We start from the raw sequence: 25,368 nt of genomic DNA on the forward strand, positions 1-25,368 counted from the left end.
ATAGTACAGTAATGAGTATTCACATTTATAGTGAATGAGTATTCACATTTATTAAAGAAAATAAATTGTGGTAGGATCGCTCCAGTGTTTTTTATAGACATCAAAAACATCCACTATATAGTGACATACAGTGGTATCTCTGGTTAAGAACTTAATTCATTCCGGAGGTCCGTTCTTAACCTGAAAGTGTTCTTAACCTGAAGCACCACTTTAGCTGATGGGGCCTCCTGCTGCCACGTCGCCGCCACTGCGTGATTTCAGTTCTCATCCTGAAGCAAAATTCTTAACCCGAACAGAAATCAATCCAGTGAATATTGATGTAGGTTTGAGGGGGTCAGACTGCATGATGCCCTGGGCCCCTTCCGGTTCTTGGGCTTCTGTATCAGTGGGAGTAGAAAGCATGAGAACAAGTTTTCCAAACCATTCCCTTTGTCTAGGCAATTGTAAGACAATGGCCATGGCTGGATACTTAAGCACCATGATCATTATCCCAAAAGAATGAGCCGTCCTGCAAAAGCTACAACTAAGTGATGGTGTCCTCCCCCCCTCCTCACCTGGCCAGTAGATAGAGAACAGGGGTGTAGCTGAGCTAGAAAGCAGGAGAAGCTAGAAAGACAGATCCATGTCTGATCTGTGCTGGGCTTTGGAGCTCCCCTAGAAACCTAATCGGGGAGCAAGATCTATTGGGGTGGGGTGGGGCCACCAGGGGCGCATTGGAAGATGGCCGACAATACCATCTCTCCGGCTCACACGAGGTAATTAAGAGGCTGATATGGGAATATGCAGCCTCTGTTGTTGCCCCTAGGACACGGGGAACACTGCCTTGCCTGCTGTGGCCATAAATCACCCCCGGTTCCGAAAGAAGGGGGTGAGGGCACTAGGCACAAAACACTTGTGTGGGTCTGGCTCTTCTGGACGCTGTCTCTGATCGTGCACTGGCTGCAGCAACTTGAAATAAACAATTAGAAAAGAAGCAAATGCACATATTTCAAGTGAAGAACGGGAGTGAAGACTGCTAATTGAAGTGTCATCACATACAGCTCCCAAGTTAAAACAGTACAATGCATCATCAGAGATCTACAACCTCTCCTGGACAATGACAGTTCTCTTTCTCAAGCTCCGGGAGGAAGACCTTTCATTGCCTACAGACAGCCTCCCAATCTTAAACAACTCCTAACCCACAATAATACTACAACCAGACTTAACACGGACACTGGCACCAGAGCCTGCAATAAACCCAGATGCCAACTTTGCTGCCACATACGCCCGGACAACACCATTACTGGCCCCAACAACATCACACATACAATCTCGGGACTATTTAATTGCTCATCGTCTAACATTGTGTATGCCATCAAATGCCAACAGTGTCCTTCAGCTCTCTATATTGGACAAACAGGCCAAACCTTACGCCAAAGAATAAACGGACATAAATCTGACATCAGGAATCACAAGACACAGAAACCAGTAGGAGAACACTTCAATCTCCCAGGACATTCTATACGAGATCTCAAAGTAGCTGTTCTATTACAAAGGAATTTCAGAAATAGACTGGAAAGAGAAGCTGCTGAATTGCAACTTATTACCAAAATTAAAACCATGGAGAGACCTGGTCTGAACAAAGACACTGGATTCTTATCTCATTATACATGACAAAGCCATTTTTCACCTTCTCACCCCTTGCTTTTTCCTGTAAGACCTATTGCAGTCGTTAAGAGTCGTCAACAGGCTCATCACAGCTATCTGCCAATCACCCATTCCCACCACCCTTCTGAGTAATACCCCTCCCCACCTTCTCACTATATAGAAGGGTCTGGTGACTTCTGTTTCAGTGTATCTGAAGAAGTGTGCATGCACACGAAAGCTCATACCAAGAACTAACTTAGTTGGTCTTTAAGGTGCTACTGGAAGGAATTTTTTTTTTGTTTTGTTTTGACTATGGCAGACCAACACGGCTACCTATCTGTAACTGAAGTGACCTCTGCAAAAGGAGCGACGGGTTGGATTTGACGGAATATAACATGAAGAAGATACATCAAAGGTTTAGTATGCTGGAGCGGGACTGGATGGGGGGGGGACTTTTTTTCCTTTTCTTCTATGTGATTAACCAATAACCCCTCCCCAACCAAGAAAGAACCGTCGCATAACTGACCTAAGCAGTATGATTAAAAACTGTGTGGAGATGAAATACTAACCAAAAGTTTGACTTATGGAGATCGAGAAAAGAGCAAGGGCTCTTGGAATGGCGCAGTAATAAAAAGGGAGTCGCCATCTTGGCAGGTTCTGTCGAAAGATTTATGTTTTTTTTTTATTTTATTTTTTTTAAATAATTTTTATTGATTTTACAACATAAACAAAAAACAAATAAACATAACACGACTTCCCCAAACCTCCCCTTCACTGCATCCATATTTTAAAATTTTTAGCAATTCTTCATCCCATTTTTATATTTAATTCTCTTTAAAAAAAAAAAATTCTATTTTATAAATTTCAATTTATAGCTGTAATTCTTTGTATCCAATCCCTTGACATCTTAACATTCCGAAATTTTACAACAATTTTTAAGATAGATTTTAAATTTTTTCCAGTCCTCCTCCACTGTCTCTTTCCTCTGGTCACGGATTCTGCCGGTCATCTCTGCCAGTCCCATAAATTCAGTCACCTTGGTCTGCCATTCTTCCAGAGTAGGTAATTCTTTAGTCTTCCAATACTTCGCCAAAAGGATTCTTGCTGCTGTTGTTGCATACATAAAAAAGGTCCTATCTTTCTTTGGTACCAATTGGCCGACCATGCCCAGGAGAAAAGCCTCCGGTTTCTTTACAAATGTCCACTTAAGGATTTTCTTAATTTCATTATAGATCATTTCCCAGTAGGCCTTAATCTTTGGGCAGGTCCACCAAAGGTGATAAAAAGTTCCTTCACATTCATTACACTTCCAACAATTGTTATTGGGCAAATGATATATCTTTGCAAGCTTGACTGGGGTCATGTACCACCTATAGATCATTTTCATTATGTTCTCTTTCAGGGCACTGCATGCCGTAAATTTAATACCTGTGGTCCATAACTGCTCCCAGTCAGCAAACATAATATCATGACCAATATCCTGTGCCCACTTAATCATGCCTGATTTAACCGTTTCATCCTGTGTATTCCATTTTAGCAGCAGATTATACATTCTAGACAAATTCTTAGTATTGGGTTCTAGCAATTCTGTTTCTAACTTTGACCTCTCCTTCTGAAATCCTAGTTTTCTGTCCTGCTTAAAAGTTTCATTGATCTGGAAATAATGTAACCAATCTCGGACTTTAGGTTTCAATTTCTCAAAACTCTGTAGTTTCAACTTTTCACCATCATATTCTATAATTTCACAATATTTTGGCCAATCTGTATCCATGTTCAGTCTTTTTACCGCCTTGGCTTCCATTGGTGACAACCACCTGGGGGTTTTACTTTCAAGCAAATCTTTATATCGATTCCATACATTATACAATGCTTTCCTAACAATATGGTTTTTAAAATTTCTATGTACCTTTACCTTGTCATACCATAAATATGCGTGCCAACCAAAACTATTATCATAACCTTCCAGGTCCAGAATGTCTGTATTCTCAAGAAGTAGCCATGGTTTCAGCCAGCAAAAAGCTGCTGCTTCATAATAAAGTTTTAAGTCCGGCAGGGCAAAGCCCCCTCTATCCTTTGCATCAGTCAAAATCTTAAATTTTATTCTGGGTTTTTTGCCCTGCCAGACAAATTTAGATATGTCTTTCTGCCACTTCTTGAAACAGTCCATCTTATCTAGAATTTGCAATGTCTGGAACAGAAACAACAATCTCGGCAATACATTCATCTTGATAACAGCAATTCGGCCTAACAAGGAAAGTCTCAATCTTGACCATATATCGAAATCTTTCTTCACTTCGGCCCAGCATTTCTCATAATTGTCTTTAAATAGGTTCACATTCTTAGATGTTAGATTCACCCCCAGATATTTTACCTTTTTAGTAATTTCCAAACCAGTTTCTCTTTGAAAACTATCTTTTTCCCCCACCGTAAGATTTTTTTCCAACACCTTTGTCTTATGTTTATTTAATTTAAATCCTGCTACCTGACCAAATATTTCAATAAGTTCCAGAACTCTTTTTGTACTGGTTTCTGGCTGTTGTAATGTCAAGACTAGATCATCTGCAAATGCTCTTAGCTTATAATGTTTAGTTCCGACCTGTATACCTTTAACCAGCTGGTCTCTTCTAATCATATTTAGGAAAACCTCCAGTACCGATATAAACAATAGAGGGGAAATTGGGCATCCCTGTCGTGTCCCTTTCTCTATTGGAATTTCGTCCATAACCATACCATTTACAATTAGTTTGGCCTTTTGCTCAGAGTAAATTGCACTTATACCATTTTCAAAGTTCTTGCCTACCCCCATCCCTTGGAGATTCCTCTTCATAAAGCTCCAACAAATGTTGTCAAAGGCTTTCTCTGCATCCACAAAAATCAAAACAGCTTTTCTATTTATGTCAGTTTCCAGAAGTTCTAAAATGTCTATAATATTCCTCACATTGTCTGACAATTGCCTGCCTGGTAGAAAGCCAGTTTGGTCCCTGTGAATCTCCTCTAACAAAACTTTTTTGAATCTTTTTGCTAAAATGTCTGCAAAGATTTTATAATCCACATTCAAGAGTGATATAGGGCGGTAATTCTTAACTTGATGTTTCTCAGTTTCTGTCTTCGGTATAAGTGAGATGAATGCTTCCTTCCACGATTCGGGAGCCTTTTTCCCTTCCAAAATTTGAGTGCAAACTTCTTTCAATGGTTGTATTAACCAATCCTTCAGTACTTTATAGTATCTCGCGGTTAGTCCATCTGGTCCTGGTGATTTTCCCAGCTGCATATCCTGAATGGCGCTCTCTATTTCTTGATCTGTAATTTTCTCATTCAAACTCCTTCTATTATTTTCAGAGATTTTTGGTAAGCCGTATTTTCCAATAAATTCTTCTATCTCCTGTTCGTTTTTTGGCCCTTGTTTGTATAATTTCTTGAAGAAACTTTGAAAACAATTACTTATCTCATTTGGTTTATTAATAGACTTCCCATCTACTTCGAGTGATGTCACTGTATTCAATTTTTGCCTCTTTTTCAATTGCCAAGACAGTAGCTTCCCACATTTATCTGCGGACTCAAAAGTCTTTTGTCTCATTTGTTTAATTTTCCATTCTATTTCCTGATTCATCAATTCCATATATTGTGTTTGATAGAATTTTATTTCTCTTAATATCTCTTGAGATTTTGGCTTAGATCTCAATTTCTTCTCCCCTTCTTTTATTAGATTCCAAATTTTCTCTTTCTTCTCATTCTGTTTTTTCCTCTTTATTGAATTCTGTTGTATTAGGAAGCCACGCATCACGGCTTTACTTGCGTCCCAAATAACTCTTTTTTCGGTGTCTGATCTCATGTTAATCTCGAAGTAATCTTTAAGTGTTTTTTGGGCCTTTTTGCAAATTTCCTCATCTCCAAAGAGGGTGTCATTCATTCTCCATCTAAAGGTTCCAGCTGTTGTCAGTTTCATTTCCATCTTGACAGCATTGTGGTCAGAACAGGTCTTTGGGCAGATTTCTATTTTTTTAACTTTTGATGCCAGATTACTAGAAGTCCATATTTGATCAATTCTAGTCCATGTCATTTTTGCTTCAGAGAAGAAGGTCCCCTCCCTTTCCAGAGGGTTCCTAGTTCTCCAAATGTCAATCAGGTCCATAGTGTCAGTCAGTTCAAAGAATGTCTTTGGTAGTCTTCCATCATTAGATATTGTTTGTCTTTGGGCCTTGTCCATGTTTGTGGAGACGACTCCATTCATATCACCCATCATTATAATTTTAAAATCCAAAAAGTCCATTAAAGTCTCGTGCAACTTCTTGAAGAATTCAGCCTTCCCCTCATTTGGTGCATAAACTCCAACAATCAAAATCTTTTCTCCATAAATTTGAATTTCCACTGCCAGGTATCTTCCTTGGTCATCCTTAAAGATCAGTTTTGGTTCAAATTTTTCCTTGACATAGATCACAACTCCTCTTTTCTTAACTCTATCTGATGAAATAAATTCTTGTCCTAATCTCTTATTTGTTAAAAGTTTTCTATGTATCCTGGCAATGTGAGTTTCTTGTAGACAGATTACATCTAGATGTTCCTTCTTTAATAGATGAAATACTTGGCCCCTCTTTCGAGGGTGGTTCAAACCATTACAGTTCCAACTGAAGAGTTGCAGAGACATTTTTGTTACTGGGTAGCTCTTCCACCGACTGCACCAAGTTGTTGTTCCTCCTCGGTCGGTGCTCGGTTCAGTCCAAATGATAGATTTGAAATGTCCGGTACTTCCCCCTCACTAACAGTTCCTTTCTGAAGATCCTCTTGATTTCTTTCCAAAAAGAGTTCTTTATCCTGGTTTGTTTTTATTTTAATTTTCTTCCCTTTAAAGTTAAAGGACAGCCCTTGTGGAAATTCCCACCTGAATGGGATATTATTCTGTTTAAGTAGATCAACTAATTCTTTAAATTGAGATCTGACCTCCAAAAAATATTTAGGAATATCCTTGAAAATCTGGATCTGAGAATTTTTAATGACCAAGGCCTTCTGGAAATGTAGGTTTAGTATTTTGTCTCTTTGTTCCTTTGATCCCAGGGTAATTAAACAGTCTCTTGGCTTCTTCCCTTGCTTTCTGCCAATCCGAAAGGCTGAGGTTATCACAAATTCATCTTCTTCTCCATCTAACTCATCGTTCCAAAAGTCTTGAAATTTATCTGTGAGGAATTCCCCAAGCTTGTCCTCTTCCTCTTCTGGAACCAGTCTTAATTTCAGGTTCTTGCTTTTCCTTTCCAGTTCTAGTAGGGCTAATGCTGTATCATGTTCATGTACTTTTTTTGCAATAGGCGCAAATTTTCCTTTGGTTTCTTCGGCAGTAGACCTAGCACTCTCAGCTATTCTCCTTGTTTCCGTAGACTCTTGAACCAAACGGTTTATAGAATCTGTATTAGATGAGATTGTTGTTGTGTTCAGGTCTAGTCTTGTTGTCAACTCCGTCAGTTTCTTAGAGTTCTCTGTAGACTGTTTAGTAAGTTCTGCGGATTGCTTGGTGAGTACTTCTAATGACTGATTTATTTTGAGCAGAGCCTGTGTCATTGACTCCATTGATGCTGCTGTTATTTTTTCTTGTGCAGCTGCTGCTCCTGATAAAGAGCCTCTTTTTTGAGCTTGTTTTTGAGCCTGCTTTGTTTTACTTCTTGTTGAAATCTCTTCTGGCGGGTTGCTCATAACTCAAGGTCATTCACACAGGAAAGTTGCAAGTGGAAAATCCCGCTGGATACACCGTAATACAACTAAAGCCCTCTAGAGGAGGAAATTGTAACCATCCAAAGGCACCCACAACAAAGAAACAGAAAGTCCAAAGGCAAAAGTCCCACTAAGAGTCTTTAATTTGTAGCACTTTACTGTTAAAATTGTAATCCACCAAAGTCCCGTTAATATGTTTCAAATAAGTCTTATTTTGTAGCCACTGTCTTTTGACAGCTCACTTGACAGTTCCTTTTTCAGGCGATCGCTGCTCCGGCAGCCTGACCAGAAGTGTCAGCAGCAGAGGTTTTTTATTCCTTATCCCTTTCTTTTGCAGGTTAAATTAATTCTGTTTCCTCCCCCCCTTCTCCTGCACAACAGGGGGGAGATCCTTTCGATGTCTGGTTTAATAAGAGTTAAAAAGAAAGTCCATTTAAACACAGCTCAGTCTTTTCATTGCTCCGTTAATCATGCAGATCCGGGAGGCTGACTTCCTTAATTTTTGCCTTCCCGTTTTCAGCCAAATCTTCTAAATTTTTAAGTCCCGTTTTAATTTTGCGTTCTTACTCACGGGTATTGTTGTTGCCAATCTTTAGTTTCAGAAAGGAATCGGCGCTCTCCGTTAATGGCGACGCGGCTTCACTCCGTAAGCTGGGTAGCGATCCTCAGCACCGCGCTCACCCCGATGCCGCTCCGGAGCCTTTAAAAAGGCTCTTTCACGATGCCGGGGGGGCGCAAAGGTGCCCACCGAATCTCCTTGCTCACAGGCTTCAGCGCCTGTGATTTTAGGGGTCCCCCGCTTGCCGTAGCGGGTAAGACCCGAACTTACGGAGCAGTCCTGCCTCGGAGCTCGAGGCTAGGACCGCCATCAAACGCTGGCGCCGACCGGAAGTCCTGTCGAAAGATTTATGATCAGGAGGAGGAAGCTTTATTTTCATATTGGATTCCTGGCAGAACCTCCTCAGGAATGAGAAACGGAGTGACCGACCTGTGAAAAATTTAATGAGTAGACGGTAAGAGTGTTTTTCTTTATGGAAGCGATGAAATACGGTAGCCGTCTTAATATGACCCTTGGACGAATGGAAAAACGCACACAGGATTACAAATTTGTTTCAACCCGCTTGTGGAGACTATCAGAGGTCACAAAGACAAAAAGAAAGGAAAAATATATGAAAATAACAAGAAGAGATGTGGAAAACAACAAGAAAGGATTGGATAGAATTGTGAACATTATTTGTGGACATTAAAGTAGCAGCAACAAGAGGATTTGATCCCTTTCGGAACTTAAAATATGGGTACCCCCAACAAAAAATTTAAAATTCGGCTTTGTAATTTGGAATTTATGTGATTTGATTTAATTGGTCTGTTAATAAAAATTATTCAGATAAGATCTATTGGGGTGTTCATGCTCCATCGTAAGGTCATTTTGAATTCGGATTCTGTCTCCCGCAGCATTAGCGACCCCTCCCAGTTTGGTGTCTTCTGCCAATGTGATGAGCATCCCCTCAATTCCTTCATCCAAGTCATTTATAAAGACGTTGAACAACAACGGGCCCAGGACAGAACCCTGTGGCACCCCACTGGTCACTTTTTCCCACGGTGATGAGGAACCATTAATGCAGGCATAGGCAAACTCAGCCCTCCAGATGTTTTGGGACTACAACTCCCATCACCCCTGACCACTTGTCCTGTTAGCTAGGGATGATGGGCGTTGTAGTCCCAAAACATCCGGCGAGCCAAGTTTGCCTATGCCTGCATTAATGAGTATCTTTGGGTGCGGTCAGTCAATCCACCTAACAGTTACCTCCTTTAACCCACATTTTACCAGCTTCCTCATGAGACTGTCATGGGGGACTTTGTCAAAAGCCTTACTGAAATCAAGGTGCACTATGTCCACAGAATTCCCCTGATCCACCAAGTTTGTAATTCCATCCAAAAAAGACATCAGATTGCTCTGGCATGACTTATTTTGCAGGGGGTTGGATTAGATGGCCATTGTGGTCCCTTATTAGAAAATGTGACTACTATCACAGAATAGGAAAATAAAATGGCCTATGCTATTCTTCTCTTCTCTTCTTTTCTTTTCTTTTCTTTTCTTTTCTTTTCTTTTCTTTTCTTTTCTTTTCTTTTCTTTTCTTTTCTTTTCTTTTCTTTTCTTTTCTTTTCTTTTGCCAAACTACCTCATGACATAGGGTCCAAAGGAGTCAGACAACAATACAGTGGTACCTCAGGTTACATACGCTTCAGGTTACAGACTCTGTTAACCCAGAAATAGTACCTCGGGTTAAGAACTTTGCTTCAGGATGAGAACAGAAATCACGTGGCGGCGGTGCAGCGGCAGCAGGAGGCCCCATTAGCTAAAGTCGTGCTTCAGGTTAAGAACAGTTTCAGGTTAAGAACATTAAGTTCTTAACCCGAGGTACCACTGTACAGCAATAAGCTTTTATTAATTATTGGAAAAGGAATTTGTTTCAAATGTGGTACATTATATGATCTATTATGAATGTATCCTGAATGTATGTTAGAAAATTCTGAAAGCTTTTTAAAAACAAAGAACTAATTAGATTAAGATCAAATTTTATGTGTGAGGAATGGGATGAATGGAAGAAGCAGAAACTTCCAATTTCCCCCCTCACCACAGTCTCTACAGGGAGGTCAGGACTGGTTGCCACAGATTAAAACCAACCAACCAACCAACCAACCAACCAACCAACCAACAAACGAGAAGTTGAGGGTTACACCTGAGGTTCCCACACCACCTCTTGCATGAATTGCAGCTTGAGAAGCCATGTGTTTTTTACGCAACAGACAGAACATTACTGGGGGCAGCCCTTTTCTCCATGCACCTCCAGACTGGGACAGAGTTGTGCCTCTTGAATTTCTACCCAATATCCAGTTAGTAAGGCAAAAAGCTTTTCAGAAGGAAAACAAAGTGGCGCGCTAAAAGCTAGGCGTGAACAGACCTGTCAGTTTTGGTTTCTCTCTGTCTTTTATTTCTTTAAGTGGGAGGAAGAAAGCTGCTTCCATTCTACTGCAGTTTGGTTTCCACCAGACACATGAACTGCCTCGCTGTCTGCTGTTTAGTACAAGTTACTTAGCTTACATGATGTACATTCATGTCAGTGTAAAGGAATCATCAGATCCAAAAAAGTTATTGATTACATGGCATTTGCAGACTTGGGGATGCCTCTTCTTTATTCAGTCTAAGAAGCTCGCACCTGGCCCCAAATCTGGAGGGAATAAGGGGCTGGGGGACGCTAGATGGAAAGACCCTGCACGATTCTGGCACTCTCCAAAGCAGTCTCCGGGAGCGATAAGTCTCCATTTCTTAAGCAGCTGGTTAAGGAACAACATTGGGCAGGTGCCATGATTTGATTTTATCTAGACTTTATGTCAATATGGCAGCTACCTGCAGTGGAAATCACCTGGACTGATTCGGCAGAAGCACCAGTTTGCGAAGAGAGGATGTGAATTTACAGAGGGGAATCTTGGACTACAGATTTGGACTATAAAGAAGAAGAGTAAAGACATAAAATCCACACAGAATGGCAGTTGCAACTGATGGACTATATGGAACTGGCAGAAATGACGGGCAGAATCCGAGACCTCGGAGAGGAACTGGTGGAGGAGGAGTGGAAGAAATTTAAGGACTATTTACAAAAATATTGTAAATTGTACGAATGTTAAGAAAGATGTAAGATTCGTAACAATATGGCTCCAATAAATTAGTAACAAGGAATATAAATTTAAATGTAATTGAAAGATAAGACAAATTTTGGATAAAAAATATCCTAGAATTAACTTTTAAAGAATAAGAGTTATTTAAATTCTAAAATTTGAGATTCAATATTGGACAATTATATAATATAAATTGAACTAAGTAAATAATTTGCTAGAAAAATTTATGTGTTTAGAGTGCAGGAACAAGAGATGTGAGGAAGTCCAAAGATGAGAATGAAATGTGGTTAATGATAAAGAACATGTTTTTATGTATGTTGTTGTTTATTGTTTAAAAATTTAATAAAAATTATTATAAAAAAAAGAACAAAAAGAAATCATCCCTGCCTTGTAACTGACTGGGCACAGAGCCCTGGCATCTTCCACAACAGAACTGAAAGATCATATACTGTATACCGTATTTTTCATCCTATAGGATAGGACGCACTTTTCCCCCTCCAAAAATGAAGGGGAAATGTGTGTGCGTCCTATGGGGCGAATGCAGGCTTTCGCTGAAGCCTGGAGAGCGAGAGGGGTCAGTGCGCACTGAGCCCTCTCGCTCTCCAAGCTTCAGGAAGCCTTGGGAGCCTCCAAACCCTGCACCTCCCCGCTGTCCCCCAGCTTGTGGGGCTGGCAGCAGGGAGAAGCACGCAGTGCGCCTTCCCGCTGTCTCCTGACCTGATCTGGAGGCTGGCGATGGGGAGAAGTGCGCTTCTCCCCATCGCCAGCCCCACAAGCTGGGGGACAGCGGGGAGGTGCAGCGCTTCAGGCAGATATCCGCAAGGCGTGGGAGCCCGGCGGGAAGTCGCGCCGGTCTCCCAAGGCTTGCGGAGAGCTGCCTGTTCTGGGGGCCCTAGCTTCCCCCGCCCTAGCCCTGCACCTGGGGGGGGAATAATTTTTTTTCTTTATCCCCCCCAAACTAGGTGCGTCCTATGGGCCGGTGTGTCTTATGGGGTGAAAAATACGGTATGTGATATATATATATATATGTATATGTATATGAATGAGAAGATATTGCTGCCAGATTTCTGAAGCAGCTGGACCTCAGTTCCAACTTTGCAAAGCTTTTGAGTTGTAAGGGTGGGGGAGTACTTATGAGGCTGAAAATGGCAGCCTGTGTCAAGTCCCCCTGGACCTACTGTGGAAGAATTGTGTATCCCGAGGAGATAGGTGGATTGGTTTGTACAATTCTTCCTTCTTGCTTATTGGTACCTTTGCTTTATTGCTTGATTTACTGTTTGTGCTCCAGGTATAAGTAGCGGGAAGACGTGGCAGGCAAGCTTTTGGCTGAGTAGTACAGCTGCCAGGCATTAACTAAACTCCTTTCTGGAGAGTTTAGGTGCATCTTCGCAGCAGCTACTCACTGCCATACCCTTCCTTGTAGGCTATATTTCTGCCTTCTTGCTTCACAGTAGCCCACGTCGACCTCACAATTTGAGTTCAGGGATCACAGATTCAGTTCTGCCTGCCCTGCCAGTTACTGATTAACTCATCTGTTCCTGAGTGTTAGCCATGCCACCTGCCTCTTGCGCACTCGGCTTCTTTGGATCATGACATCTGCATGACACAGCAGATGTTTTTAGATAAATGTAGAAGGTACAGGGGAAGAACTGCAGAATGACCCATCTGCTTTTCAGAATGTAAGAGCTTCTTAGTTCATGTAGCTCACCTAACCCAGGTATGTGCCCAATGCAGTCCAGTGCAGACAATGCAGAATGTTCTAGGAAATGACCTGAAATGTCAATGGCAACTTCCCCTCTGGTTTCAGTGACCATTCGGAAGAGAGAAAGAACGGGATGGGCAATGTCTCATGGTAGGGGGGCAGGTTCCAGACAGTTTCAGAAAATTCACCACACAGCACCACAGTGTTTGACCGTGCCAAAGTCTACCATCTTTTCATCAGCATCAAAATATATATAATATGATGTATTTATGATAAGATATGAAATGATATGCTAATCATAGGCGCCGATTCCATGGGGCCTGAGGGGGCCCGAGCCCCCTCAAAAATTCATTTGGGGGGGCTCAGCCCCCCCAATAATTTAAGAAAATTATTAGTTATATTATGCTTTGTAAAATCACAAAATTATGTTGGTATTTTTTATTTTCCTTGTTTGACGATAGTTACCTTTTAAAATACATTCAGTAATGAGTTAAAACAAAGCCACTCCCGATCTCGACCCATCAACAATCTTGCGGGGCTGGCGAGAAGCGGGGATTCCCCCTAGCTCATTAATATTCACCGCCCACGGCGACAGCCAATCGGCTGCCGCAAAGGGCGGGCCCTCACAGGTTCACTTAAGGTTGGGGCAGCCCGGGGCTCGCCCCTTTCGTTCTCCCAGCAGCAGCAGTTTGGAGGTCTTGGGCCCCCCCAATATTTTTTATAAGTCGTATGGGCCCCCGCCCCCCCAATATTTTTTATAAGTCGGTGCCCCTGATGCTAATATGATAATATACATGCATGCATGTATCAGGACCCACCCTACTGGGGGAGGCTGTGTGTGTTTAGACAAGCCTACCCATACATGTTGAATGTTGAAACTCTTAATCCGTTTTTACCTTACTGCTGATTTTATTTTATTGAATGTTTCAGGTAGTTGTTTTTAACTGTTTCCACAGATCATTTTATTGTTTTACACTCTTTGGAAACCACTTTGAGTTTTTTTTTGTTTGTTTTCTTTTACAACCCATCAGTGCTAGATTTTATGAAATGTAGACAAGAAAGGAAGGAAAGAAGGAAATGTTACCAGACTGGTGAGGAAGAGAAGGTGTGGGTTTCTTGGTTTCAGAAGCAGCCAAACATTGGATGCAACATACAGCCTATGATATCCATAAGAATAGAATACTCAATGAACTGTGTTTGGTCAAACCTTTGCTTCCTGCTTGCTCCTTCACCCACTCCATTGCTGCCGCCACGCTCTCTGTACTGGTGACATCCAGAATGGTGGTTTTCAAGCGCTCTGAGGTGGCCTTGCCCAGCTGCTCTGCCCCCTTCTGCGTGAGACAGGCTGCCAGCACCCGCAGGCCCCGGGCATCCAGCTGCCTGGCAAGTAGGTTTCCAAAGCCAGAGTCACACCCCGTGATGAAGACATATTTCTCCGTCAGGTTCTCCACCGTCTGTCTCTCCTGGTACCATCGGTGAAGGAAGTAAAGCCCCAGCAGGGCAGCCAGGTAGAGCCACATGGCTGAAACCTGCAGGGAAGATAACAGACAGAGTATAAGGGCCAAAGGCACTCCTGGGCATCAACAGCAGGACAGCTAAAATCTCCATGGAGAATATGAATCATGCAGAATGTTATAGTCAAGGACACATATGTGAGGAATCCCCAATTAGATTTCCCAATACCTTTTTTATTTAGAAGTAGCATCAGGATCCACAGGCCTGAGTTGCTTTCAAACAAGGTCTCTGTTGTGGAGTATCCATAATAAAAATGCACAAGTATGGAAGGAAAGTGCTTAATGTCACGTAAATAAATGTTTCATAAAGGTGCTATGAGACTCATCATTCAAAAAGAACTTTCCCTTCTCTGCAAACATTTAACTACATTAGCAGGAAGAAAACAACACAAAAAGTTAAATAATAACTTATTTGGAAACTAGACAGTAACAATTATAAGGAACTATAGGGGAAATGCAGTGATAAAAGTGAAACCAGAAGATGAAACAGAAGGGGAGGAGGGAAGTCAAATTATGTTTTTATTTCTGAAGATGTACTGCATTTCAGATCTTTTGTAAAACTGAAAACTTGAAAAATAAAATTAACAAACAAAACAAATTGGGGATTGGACCTTGAGCAAGTGCAATATGTTATGCAGTGATGGCAAAATAAGGCATATGACCTGTTGGATGCTAATGCTGGGCTTGCACAATATCTGAGCTTAGTGTTGCTTATGTCTAGATATTTATAGGATCATTCTGTTCCTCTTCATTTGGTTGTTCAGTGAATAAGCAGCTAGCTAGAGCTATTATTTATACTTGTTTTAGCTTGCCTCTGATGCAAGCAGTTCATTGCTTCGTTTCTCCTTCCCCTCAATAACACTGCGAGGGAGGCTAAATAGAGCAGTGAGCTTCATGGTGGAGCAGGGGTTAGGATTTGGTTTCTCCAAGGCTTGCTAGGTGCCTGTGTGCCCTCACTCTTGCAAGCTTATTCCCTGCAGGTTTCAGCCATGTGGCTTTACCTGGCTGCCCTGCTGGGGCTTTACTTCCTTCACCGATGGTACCAGGAGAGACAGACGGTGGAGAACCTGACGGAGAAATATGTCTTCATCACCGGCTGTTCCTCTGGCTTTGGGAACCACCTTGCCAGGCAGCTGGATGCCCGGGGTCTGCGGGTGTTGGCAACCTGTACCACCCAGAAGGGGGCAGAGCAGCTGGACAAGGTCACCTCAGAGCGCTTGAAAACCACCATTCTGGATGTCACCAGTACAGAGAGTGTGGCGGCAGCGACGGAGTGGGTGAAAGATCAAGTGGGGAAGAAAGGTAGTTTTTTGTTGTTTTGCTTCCATGCTCTGGATCAGGCCAGGGATTATCTGTACCATCATCTGCTTATCTTTATTCCACTTTCCCACAAAATGTGACCTGAGTGACTCCCAATACAGTGGTACCTTGTGTTAAGTACTTAATTCGTTCTGGAGGTCCGTTCCTAACCTGAAGCACCACTTTAGCTAATGGGGCCTCCTGCTGCTGCTGCACCACCGGAGCGCGATTTCTGTTCTCATCCTGAAGCAAAGTTCTTAGCCCAAGGTTAGTGGAGTCTGTAACCTGAACTTTAACAAATCCTAGAATACATATCAACCAAAATATAGACCACAAGAATAATACTACATCCACACTTCCAAAATCTAGCATACATGCAAATGTTATGCTAGGTGGGAACCTGGAACAATAATTATCTCTTCTTCTTCTTCTTTTGAAATAATTTTTATTTGATTTTTACAAGATTATAACAATACCAAATCCATACCCACATTTAGAAATTTCTCTGAATCTTCAGATTTCCCCCTTCTGCTTTATGGGTCTTATTATCAACCTTTTCAACTGCATATTATTTCCTCATCCAAATTTTATGTCACCCCCTTTTGTCCATAATAATTTCTACATTACAAGTGTTATTGCAGTCCTGCTAATGTTTTCATCTGCTTACAGAGGTGTCTCAAGTCAATTGTAAATTTTTCCCATTCTTTATTAAAGTTTTGGTCTTCTTGGTTCCTGAGCTTTCAGGTCAGTTTTGCCCTTTCGGCATAGTGGCAATAGCTTAGTTTGCCATTCTTCTCTGGTAAGGACTTTGTCTTCATTCCATCTCTGGGCAAGTAACATCCATGCGGCTATCGTTGCATACATAAAAAGTCTTTTCTGTTCCTTTGGGATCTTGGTACCTACACTTCCTAATAAAAAGGTTTCTGGTTTCTTTATCAAAGTTATTTTAAACAATTTAAAAATTCATTATATATCATTTCAGTTCATTATATATCATTTCCTTTGGGAAAGAATAACTGTCTCTTCCTGCACAGGGCTCTGGGGCTTGGTGAACAATGCGGGAATAGGTGTCCCATCAGGTCCCAACGAATGGCTGACCAAAGATGACTTTGCAAAGGTGATCAATGTCAACCTGCTAGGGTTGATTGACGTGACGCTCCACATGCTGCCGCTGGTGAGGAGAGCCAGAGGGAGGATGGTCAATGTGTGCAGTGTGAATGGACGCCTGGCCTGCTTTGGAGGCGGTTACTGCCCATCAAAGTTTGGTGTGGAAGCCTTCTCTGACACCCTGAGGTAAAAACAAGCTCTGTAGCTTACTTTTGGTTTGGTTTGGTTTGGTTTGGTGACGTGGTGTTTCTCCAGGTGTAGGGAATAAAAAACAGGTGGTGGGAAATCAGGCTGCTGTCAAGGGCTGAACCTTCAATCACAGATCAAAAAGCAGACATTTGCGCTGTTTGAGAGATAAGGATCCAGCTCATGCTATGCCCACACTGGACCTGAAATACATTTGCTCATCTCTAGGTCTGCGGGGAAATATGTTTTTTCAAAATGCAAGCCTGAGATGAGATGGGAGGGGAGGGGAGGGTGGGTGTGTGGACTCCACAGATCTGATTGAATTTGCTCCACCACCGATGAGAACCCATCACCTCTGCCAGCCCCCCTCCAGACCCCCAGATGAGGATGCAGCCCTGGCAGCACAAGGGCCAAACCATCGTGCTAACTACCTCCCCGCCACTTGGTGAGGGTGAACGGAGAAGTTGTGGCTGGTTCTCAAAGATGGTTGGTTGTGTTTTTCCCCAGCCACTCTGGGCGGCTTCCATAGAAACCAAAAATACACTAAAATATCACAGATTAAAAGCTTCCCTGAACAGGGCTGCCTTAAGATGTCTTCTGAATGTCAGGTAGTTATTTATCGCTTTGACATCTGATGGGAGGGCGTTCCACAGGGCGGGCGCCACTACCGAGAAGGCCCTCTGCCTGGTTCCCTGTAGCTTTGCTTCTCGCAATGGGGGAACCGCCAGAAGGCCCTCGGCGCTGGACCTCAGCATCTGGGCAGAACGATGGGGGTGGAGACGCTCTTTCAGGTATAAATGGGCCGAGGCCATTTAGGGCTTTAAAGGTCAACACCAGCACTTTGAATTGTGCTCGGAAACGTACTGGGAGCCAATGTAGGTCTTTCAAGACCGGTGTTATGTGGTCTTGGCCACCGCCCCCAGTCACCAGTCTAGCTGCCGCATTCTGGATTAGTTGTAGTTTCCGAGTCACCTTCAAAGGTAGCCCCACATAGAGCGCATTGCAGTAGTCCAAGCGGAAGATAACTAGAGCATGCACCACTCTGGCGAGACAGTCCGCGGGCAGGTAGGGTCTCAGCCTGCTTACCAGGTGGAGTTGGTAGACAGCTGCCCTGATACAGAATTGACCTGCGCCTCCATGGACAGCTGTGAGTCCAAAATGACTCCCAGGCTGTGCACCTGGTCCTTCAGGGGCACAGTTACCCTATTCAGGACCAGGGAGTCCTCCACACCAGCCCGCCTCCTGTCCCCCAAAAAGAGTACTTCTGTCTTGTCAGGATTCAACTTCAATCCATTAGCCGCCATCCATCCTCCAACCGCCTCCAGGCACTCACACAGGACCTTTACCGCCTTCATTGGTTCTGATTTGAAAGAGAGGTAGAGCTGGGTATCATCTGCATATTGATGGACACCCAGTCCAAACCTCCTGATGATCTCTCCCAGCGGCTTCATATAGATGTTAAAAAGCATGGGGGAGAGGACGGAACCCTGAGGCACCCCACAAGTGAAGGCCCAGGTGTCTGAACACTCATCCCCCCCCCACTTTCTGAACATGGCCCAGGAGGAAAGAGTGGAATCACTGTATAACAGTGTCCCTAGCTCCCAGCCCCTCTAGACGGTCCAGAAGGATGTTATGGTCGATTGTATCAAAGGCCGCTGAGAGATCCAGCAGAACCAGGAAACAACTCTCACCTTTGTCCCTAGCTCGCCGGAGATCATCAACCAGCACAACCAAGGCAGTTTCAGTCCCATGATGAGGTCTGAATCCCGACTGGAAGGGATCCAAATGGTCCTCATCCTCCAGGCATGCCTGGAGTTGTTCAGCAACCACTTGCTCAATCACCTTGCCCAAGAATGCAAGATTTGAGACTGGGCGATAGTTGGCCATACTGGCCGGGTCTAAAGATGTTTTTTTAAGAAGCGGTTTAATGACCGCCTCTTTCAGTGGATCTGGGAATGTTCCCTCACAGAGGGAAGCATTCACCACCCCGCAGAGCCCATCGCCCAGCCCTTCTTGGCTTGCTTTTATTAGCCAGGATGGGCAAGGATCAAGGAGACAGGTGGTTGGTTTCACGCGTCCAAGCAGCCTGTCCACATCCTCGGGAGTAACGGATTGAAATTGATTCCATGCAACTTGACCAGACAGAGCTCTAGCACTCTCCTGCCCCAGCCCTGCTCCCATGGTGGTATCTAGCTCCTTCCGAATATGAGTGATTTTATCTGCAAAAAACTTTGCAAAATCGTTGCAGGAGATCTTGGGGTCTTTACAAGGCCCCGGTGGTAAAGGTGGTTCCGTTAAATTGCGAACCACCTGAAAGAGTCTCCTGCTGCTGCTTTCTGCAGATGCAATAGAGGCGGTGAAGAAATTCTTCTTCGCCGTCGCTATCGCCACTTGGTAGGCTCGACGTTGAGCTCTAACCTGTGTCCGGTCAGATTTGGAATGAGTTATCCGCCACCAGCGCTCTAGCCGTCTCAACGATTGTTTCATTGCCCTCAGATCCGTGGAAAACCACGGGGCTGTCCGGGCTCCATGCAATCGGAGAGGGCGCTTCGGAGCCAAACAGTCAATAGCCCTGGTTATCTCTACATTCCAGCAGGCCACCAGGGAATCAGCTGAAAGGCCATTAACATAGGATAAAGCATCCCCTACCACTCTCTGGAAACCATTTGGATGCATTAAGTGGTGGGGGAGGACCATCCGAATTGGTCCCACCTCCCTGCAGAGGGGAAGGGTCGCGGAGAAGTCCAGTTGCACCAGGAAGTGATCTGACCATGGCACTTCTTTTGTTTCACTTTTTCTTAGTGTCAGATCACCCACGCCACTAGAGGTGAACACCAGGTCTAAGGCATGTCCATGACTATGAGTTGGGCCAAACTTATTCAGGGACAGCCCCATGGAGGCCATGCTTTCCATGAAGTCCCAAGCAGCCCCTTGTAAGGTCGTGTCGGCATGGATGTTAAAATCCCCTAGGACAACCAAACTAGGTGTCTCCAGGAGAAAATCCGCCATGACCTGAAGCAGCTCGGACAGGGAATCCTTGGTGCAGCAGGGAGGTCGGTACACCAAAAGGAATCCTGTACTGCCCCTATTGCCCAACTTCCAGAACATGCACTCAGAAAACTGGATCTTCCCAGTAGGACGCCTGGTGCAAGCTAGTGACTTCATAAAAATCACTGCAACCCCCCCTCCCCGCCCACATGACCTGGGTTGCTGTGCGTAAGAGAAACCTGGTGGGCAAGCAGTGGCAAGGACAGGCCCATCTGCTTCCTCCATCCAGGTCTCTGTCACACATGCCAGGTCAAATCCTCCATCCACAGTCAAGTCGTGGATGGCAGTGGTTTTATTCATCATTGACCTGGCATTACACAGCAACACCTTCAGGTCATGTGTGTTTCCCCTGTTGATTCCAGTATCCATCCGGTCAAGGCCAGACCCGGAGGCAGGGATAGTTTTCAAACAACGACTAAACCTGCCTCCTCGGTAATGACATGGTCTGGTCTTAGCGTAACGCCGCCTCCTGCCCATGATCACCGAGATCAGATATCCCAGTGCTTCCCCCCCTGTGGAACTTGTCCCAGCCATCGTGTTGGCTGGGGCCCCACTCCCAGGCAGCCCTGATCCCGCCCCCTTAAAAACAAAACACAAACTATACAGAACCAATAAAACAACAACAAAAAAGGAACAAAACAATTATACTAAAATTAATCCCCAACCAAATATCCATCCCACCCACCCCCAACAAAGGAAAAAAGGAAATAAAGAAATAAAAATTTAAATTCCCACTGACTGCTTGAGGACATTTTAAAGCACATTAACCACCTGGAACAGGGAAGCAATGGCAGAACACTTCCCATACTTCCCCAAAAGTTTGTTCCAAATAAGGGCCTGGGCCACGTCCCCTGGGCCAGTTGGAAAAGGCCCTGGAAGGGAGCAGGCCCTGCAGTCCTCACCCAGCCGATGTAACAGCAGATTTGAATTTCCCAAACCCAAACGCATACTTTTAAGACCCCTCACAGAAGAAATTTGCAAAAATTAAGCTTCCGTCCAGAAAAGAACACCCCCTAATTGGCCAAGGTGTGCAGCACTCAGGCACATGTCAGGAAAAAGGATGAGAGAGTAGAGCAACCAGCTAAGAAGGTAGGCAGAGGGCAGGCCTGGGTGGCTGGGTGACCCTGGCACAGACCCCACCTGCTCCTGCTGAGGACCCCTCCCTCTCGCAAGGCCACCAGCTTGGCTGACTCTGCCCTCTGCCAGGCCTGGCAGCCCTGCTCCCCCAGAATCCCCAGGCGCCTAATTTGTTTTGCATGCCCGGGACCTTTCCTAGAAGTCAAACAACCCACTATATTTTAGTCTTCAGTAGGAAATGATGTTTCTTGACTTTTCCTCCCTCATTCAGAAGAGAGCTCCATTCTTTTGGAATCAAAGTCAGCATTGTTGAACCAGGTAGTTTCAAGACACCCATACAGTCAAAATCAGCTGAGTCCTACATATCTATATGGAGCCGATTACCTTCTGACCTGAAGGAATGCTATGGGCGGAAGTACTTTGAGCAATGTGAGTAGACCTGGGGGAGAAACTCAGTTTGGTATGAAAGCTACCTAGTTCACACTTAACAAAACAACACATGAATCAATGAAACAACACATGAACCAAAATTCAGACTCATGTAAATTTAGTAATGCACTTTCCCCAAACAATAATGTGTACAAAAATACATACTGTTACACAAGCCTGGTGTCTGCCCCCTCAACAACTCTGCACTCCCCCCAAAAGTCATGCCAAGTCTATTTTTTTAAAAAATAATTTTTATTAAGGTTTTCCAAATTAAAACAAATTAAATCCAATTTATAAACTTTTTCCAATAACTAGGACTTCCCCTCCCCACCCCCTCATGTATTCCAAATCTTCCAAATAAACAATTAAGTTCAACAAATTCTTATCCCCAAATTGCAATCATCCTCCATTACCCAGTTTTGCGTAATTCCCATCCCCCTAAGATCGATCTATTCCCTTCCACGAGTTTCCCCCTTTAATACAAATAAAAAACAACAACATAAAATTAAATAATAATTTTACAACCTTTGGATTCCAACTTTCCCTCCCCTTTTTCCCTGTTACGTTCCTCCTAGCCCTCCATCTCTAATATCTTCCTGGAGTTCCCACATTACATTAAACCCATATCCCTCTGATTCTTTGCCAGTCTTATTAATTGCGAATGTCCAATCATTTAATTACGAATGTCCAATCCTAAAAAAAGTCTATCGAGAAGAGGGTCCATTTCTTCTATCCAGATTTTTATATCCAGGAGTAGAAACTCCAATTTTAATTCCATAAGCTTGTCAAATCTGGATATCCCAAATATCCCCTTTCCCATTTCTGTCCAGTTCTTGTTGTTTCCTTATTCTTGTCGGCCATTCTCCTCCTTTTTGTTTCTCTGTTCTCCCACAGAAATGTTCTTTCTCCAAAAGTTTCTAATATCCCTGCAGAGGCTTGTTGTTCAGGAACAAAACATTACATCATGATCCTTTCATTTTCCAACAGATAGTTCCATTGTTTCCTATAGTGTGTAGACCTCTGTAGACAAAATAATGTTCCATTTCTGCAGTTTCCCAGGAGATTAAAAGTTCTATTCAACTGCACAAGTTTCCTGTCAAAAACACATGCAATATCCCTCAGCTCCTCTAGATGGATTCCCATAACAAAGTTCCCTTCCAAAGCCCATCCACCAGTCCAAATAGCTTGTTTATCCTTATTTGAACAATTTGAAACAATTTATACTCAACTTATATCAAATGTAACCGGCAAAGTCCATAACCAAGTCTCTGTTACATTCTTCCGTTTTGACAGCTCCTTGACAGCTGTCAAAACCTGTCAAAACCTCCGTTACTCTTCTCCAGGCATTTTCACGAATCGCTCCAGGGATTCCGGGGTGTGTGTGTGTGTGTTGCTTTTTAATACAAATTCCACTTTTCTCCTCCGGCTCATTCTTATAAATTTCCCTCGCGAAGTTGCTAATTCGGTGAAATAAGGTTACTCTCGATCTTAGTTATCCATTCCTTTGTTTTGGCTCTTCTACAATTTAGGGGGGGGGGCTGACTTCCTTTTTTCCACCTCCCCCGTTCGCTCCAAATTTTAAAAATTTGTCCCCTTTTTTTAGTCCATATTCCAATTACTCACGGGTTCTTCTTTTAGATCCAAATTTTCAATAGAAGAAGTCAGCGCTCTCCGCCGGATGGCATGCGGCTGCGCTCGGCAGGGATAGCAGAGAACTCAAGCACCACGCTTCTCCCCGGCACCCGATCCGGAGCCTTTAAAAAGGCTCCTTCACGAGTCGGGAGGGCGCTAACGGTGCCAGCCGAGTCTCCATGTCCACGGCCTCCTCTGGCCGTGGTTTTTAAGGGTCCCCGCATCGCCGGTGCGGTAGGACCCAGCCCCTGCCGAGCAGACTCCCTCCGGAGCTCGGAGGGAGTCCGCCATTCGGCGATGGCGCCAACCCGGAAGTCGTACTCTGCACTCCCCCCAAAAGTCATGCCAAGTCTAATCCATATCCCAATTAAGCAAAACCCTGGTATTTATTAATTTCTGGGGCTTAGCTATATCTATAACAATACATAAGTAGGAAGTATGTATCAAAAGTGAAGCTAGCATACAAGAATACTCTGTATTAGAAAAAACTGCTTGCAAAAATGTGTCTCTTGTGGAAAATTGCATATAAAAATAATAAGAGAAATTGGCACTAAAATGCTGGTAAAATTTTGTGAGAATTTTCAAACCACAAACTGAAATGTGGAGAACTGAATTTAAAGGTTGAAGAAATGAGAAACAGAATCTAAAATTGACAGGCTGAGCCTTCCCTGACTGAAATTTCTTTTTTCAAATTTCTTTTATGAAACTATATATAGTGGTAGCTATGTATAGAAAATTATTCAAAACACCCACTCCAAGATGACACCCAATGATTCCACTTTCTATAAACCAATATTTCCATTAATCCTCAAACCCAGATATCATAAATTCATTTTCTTTTTCATGCAAAAAAGTGTATAAGGCATTTCCAATCTTTAATAAATAGTGACAATTATTATTCTCTTATTCTCTTATTCTCTTATTACACACGTCAACTTTACCATCTCAGCTAAATCCAATATTTTTTACATCCATTCCCTCATGGTAGATAATGGTGAATCTTTCAATCTTTGCGCATAGAAGAGTATTGCCACTGTGATCATGTATTGAAATAATGTTCTGCAGTCTTTTTCTAATTGTCTATCCATTATTCCTAGCTGGAAAAGTTCAGCGATGGCAATTGAATGTGAAACTTTAAAATGTTTGCATCATTGTATGTATTTGAATCCAATATTTCTTGGCATTTTTACAAGTCCACCAAGCATGACAAAATGGGTCTGCATATTTTTCACACATCCAACAAACATTTCAAACACCTTTATACAGTCTAAATAATTTCACTGGAGTTAGATACCATTGGTACATCATTTTTATGTACCTAATCTACACCTTCAGCTTCCAAAAGATTCTAGGTGCCACCTAGGCTGTTGCAAGGATAATGTTTCTTTTGCTTTGTATTTCTCACAAACAGGTTGCCAAATAAGCAAATATTTCCAAAAGGCTGGCAGCGACAACCTTCACCTGGTCACCGACTGCATAGAACATGCCCTGACATCCTGCTCCCCTCGCACTCGTTACTCTCCAGGCTGGGATGCAAAGTTCTTGTACATTCCTGCCTCTTACTTTCCAACGTCCATCGTTGACTTCGTGATGAGCCACATTTGGCCTAAACCAGCCCAAGCAATATAGGGTTGTTGTTGTTTTAAAATAGCGACTATAGAATAATCAAAACATACAATACAACAAAGTAAAGAACCAAGAGGCAACTTACTATTATAGATCCACCATTCATAATTAGATAGTACTTTGAAACATAGGAAGGTTCAATCCAAGATTGATCAAGAAAATTGGAATTTTATTTTCATGGAAGCAAAGAGGGCTAATAGTACAGTAATGAGTATTCACATTTATAGTGAATGAGTATTCACATTTATTAAAGAAAATAAATTGTGGTAGGATCGCTCCAGTGTTTTTTATAGACATCAAAAACATCCACTATATAGTGACATACAGTGGTATCTCTGGTTAAGAACTTAATTCATTCCGGAGGTCCGTTCTTAACCTGAAAGTGTTCTTAACCTGAAGCACCACTTTAGCTGATGGGGCCTCCTGCTGCCACGTCGCCGCCACTGCGTGATTTCAGTTCTCATCCTGAAGCAAAATTCTTAACCCGAACAGAAATCAATCCAGTGAATATTGATGTAGGTTTGAGGGGGTCAGACTGCATGATGCCCTGGGCCCCTTCCGGTTCTTGGGCTTCTGTATCAGTGGGAGTAGAAAGCATGAGAACAAGTTTTCCAAACCATTCCCTTTGTCTAGGCAATTGGAAGACAATGGCCATGGCTGGATACTTAAGCACCATGATCATTATCCCAAAAGAATGAGCCGTCCTGCAAAAGCTACAACTAAGTGATGGTGTCCTCCCCCCCT

The 25,368-nt window shown here is 43.2% G+C and overlaps 1 protein-coding gene across 1 annotated transcript; it reads left to right on the forward strand.

The window, feature by feature from the left end:
* The first annotated feature begins 14,710 nt into the window (after positions 1-14,710).
* Positions 14,711-24,820, forward strand: LOC309332219 (retinol dehydrogenase 16-like). The gene is made up of 4 exons (XM_081845237.1): positions 14,711-15,522; positions 16,554-16,812; positions 21,209-21,366; positions 24,410-24,820. Exons 1-4 carry the CDS (start codon positions 15,210-15,212, stop codon positions 24,625-24,627), a joined length of 948 nt encoding a protein of 315 aa, XP_081701363.1. The 5' UTR covers positions 14,711-15,209; the 3' UTR covers positions 24,628-24,820.
* The last annotated feature ends 548 nt before the right edge of the window (positions 24,821-25,368 follow it).

Source organism: Podarcis erhardii (assembly GCF_964252035.2).
Source record: "Podarcis erhardii genome assembly, chromosome: 2".
In the NCBI taxonomy this organism is placed as follows: Eukaryota; Metazoa; Chordata; class Lepidosauria; order Squamata; family Lacertidae; genus Podarcis; species Podarcis erhardii.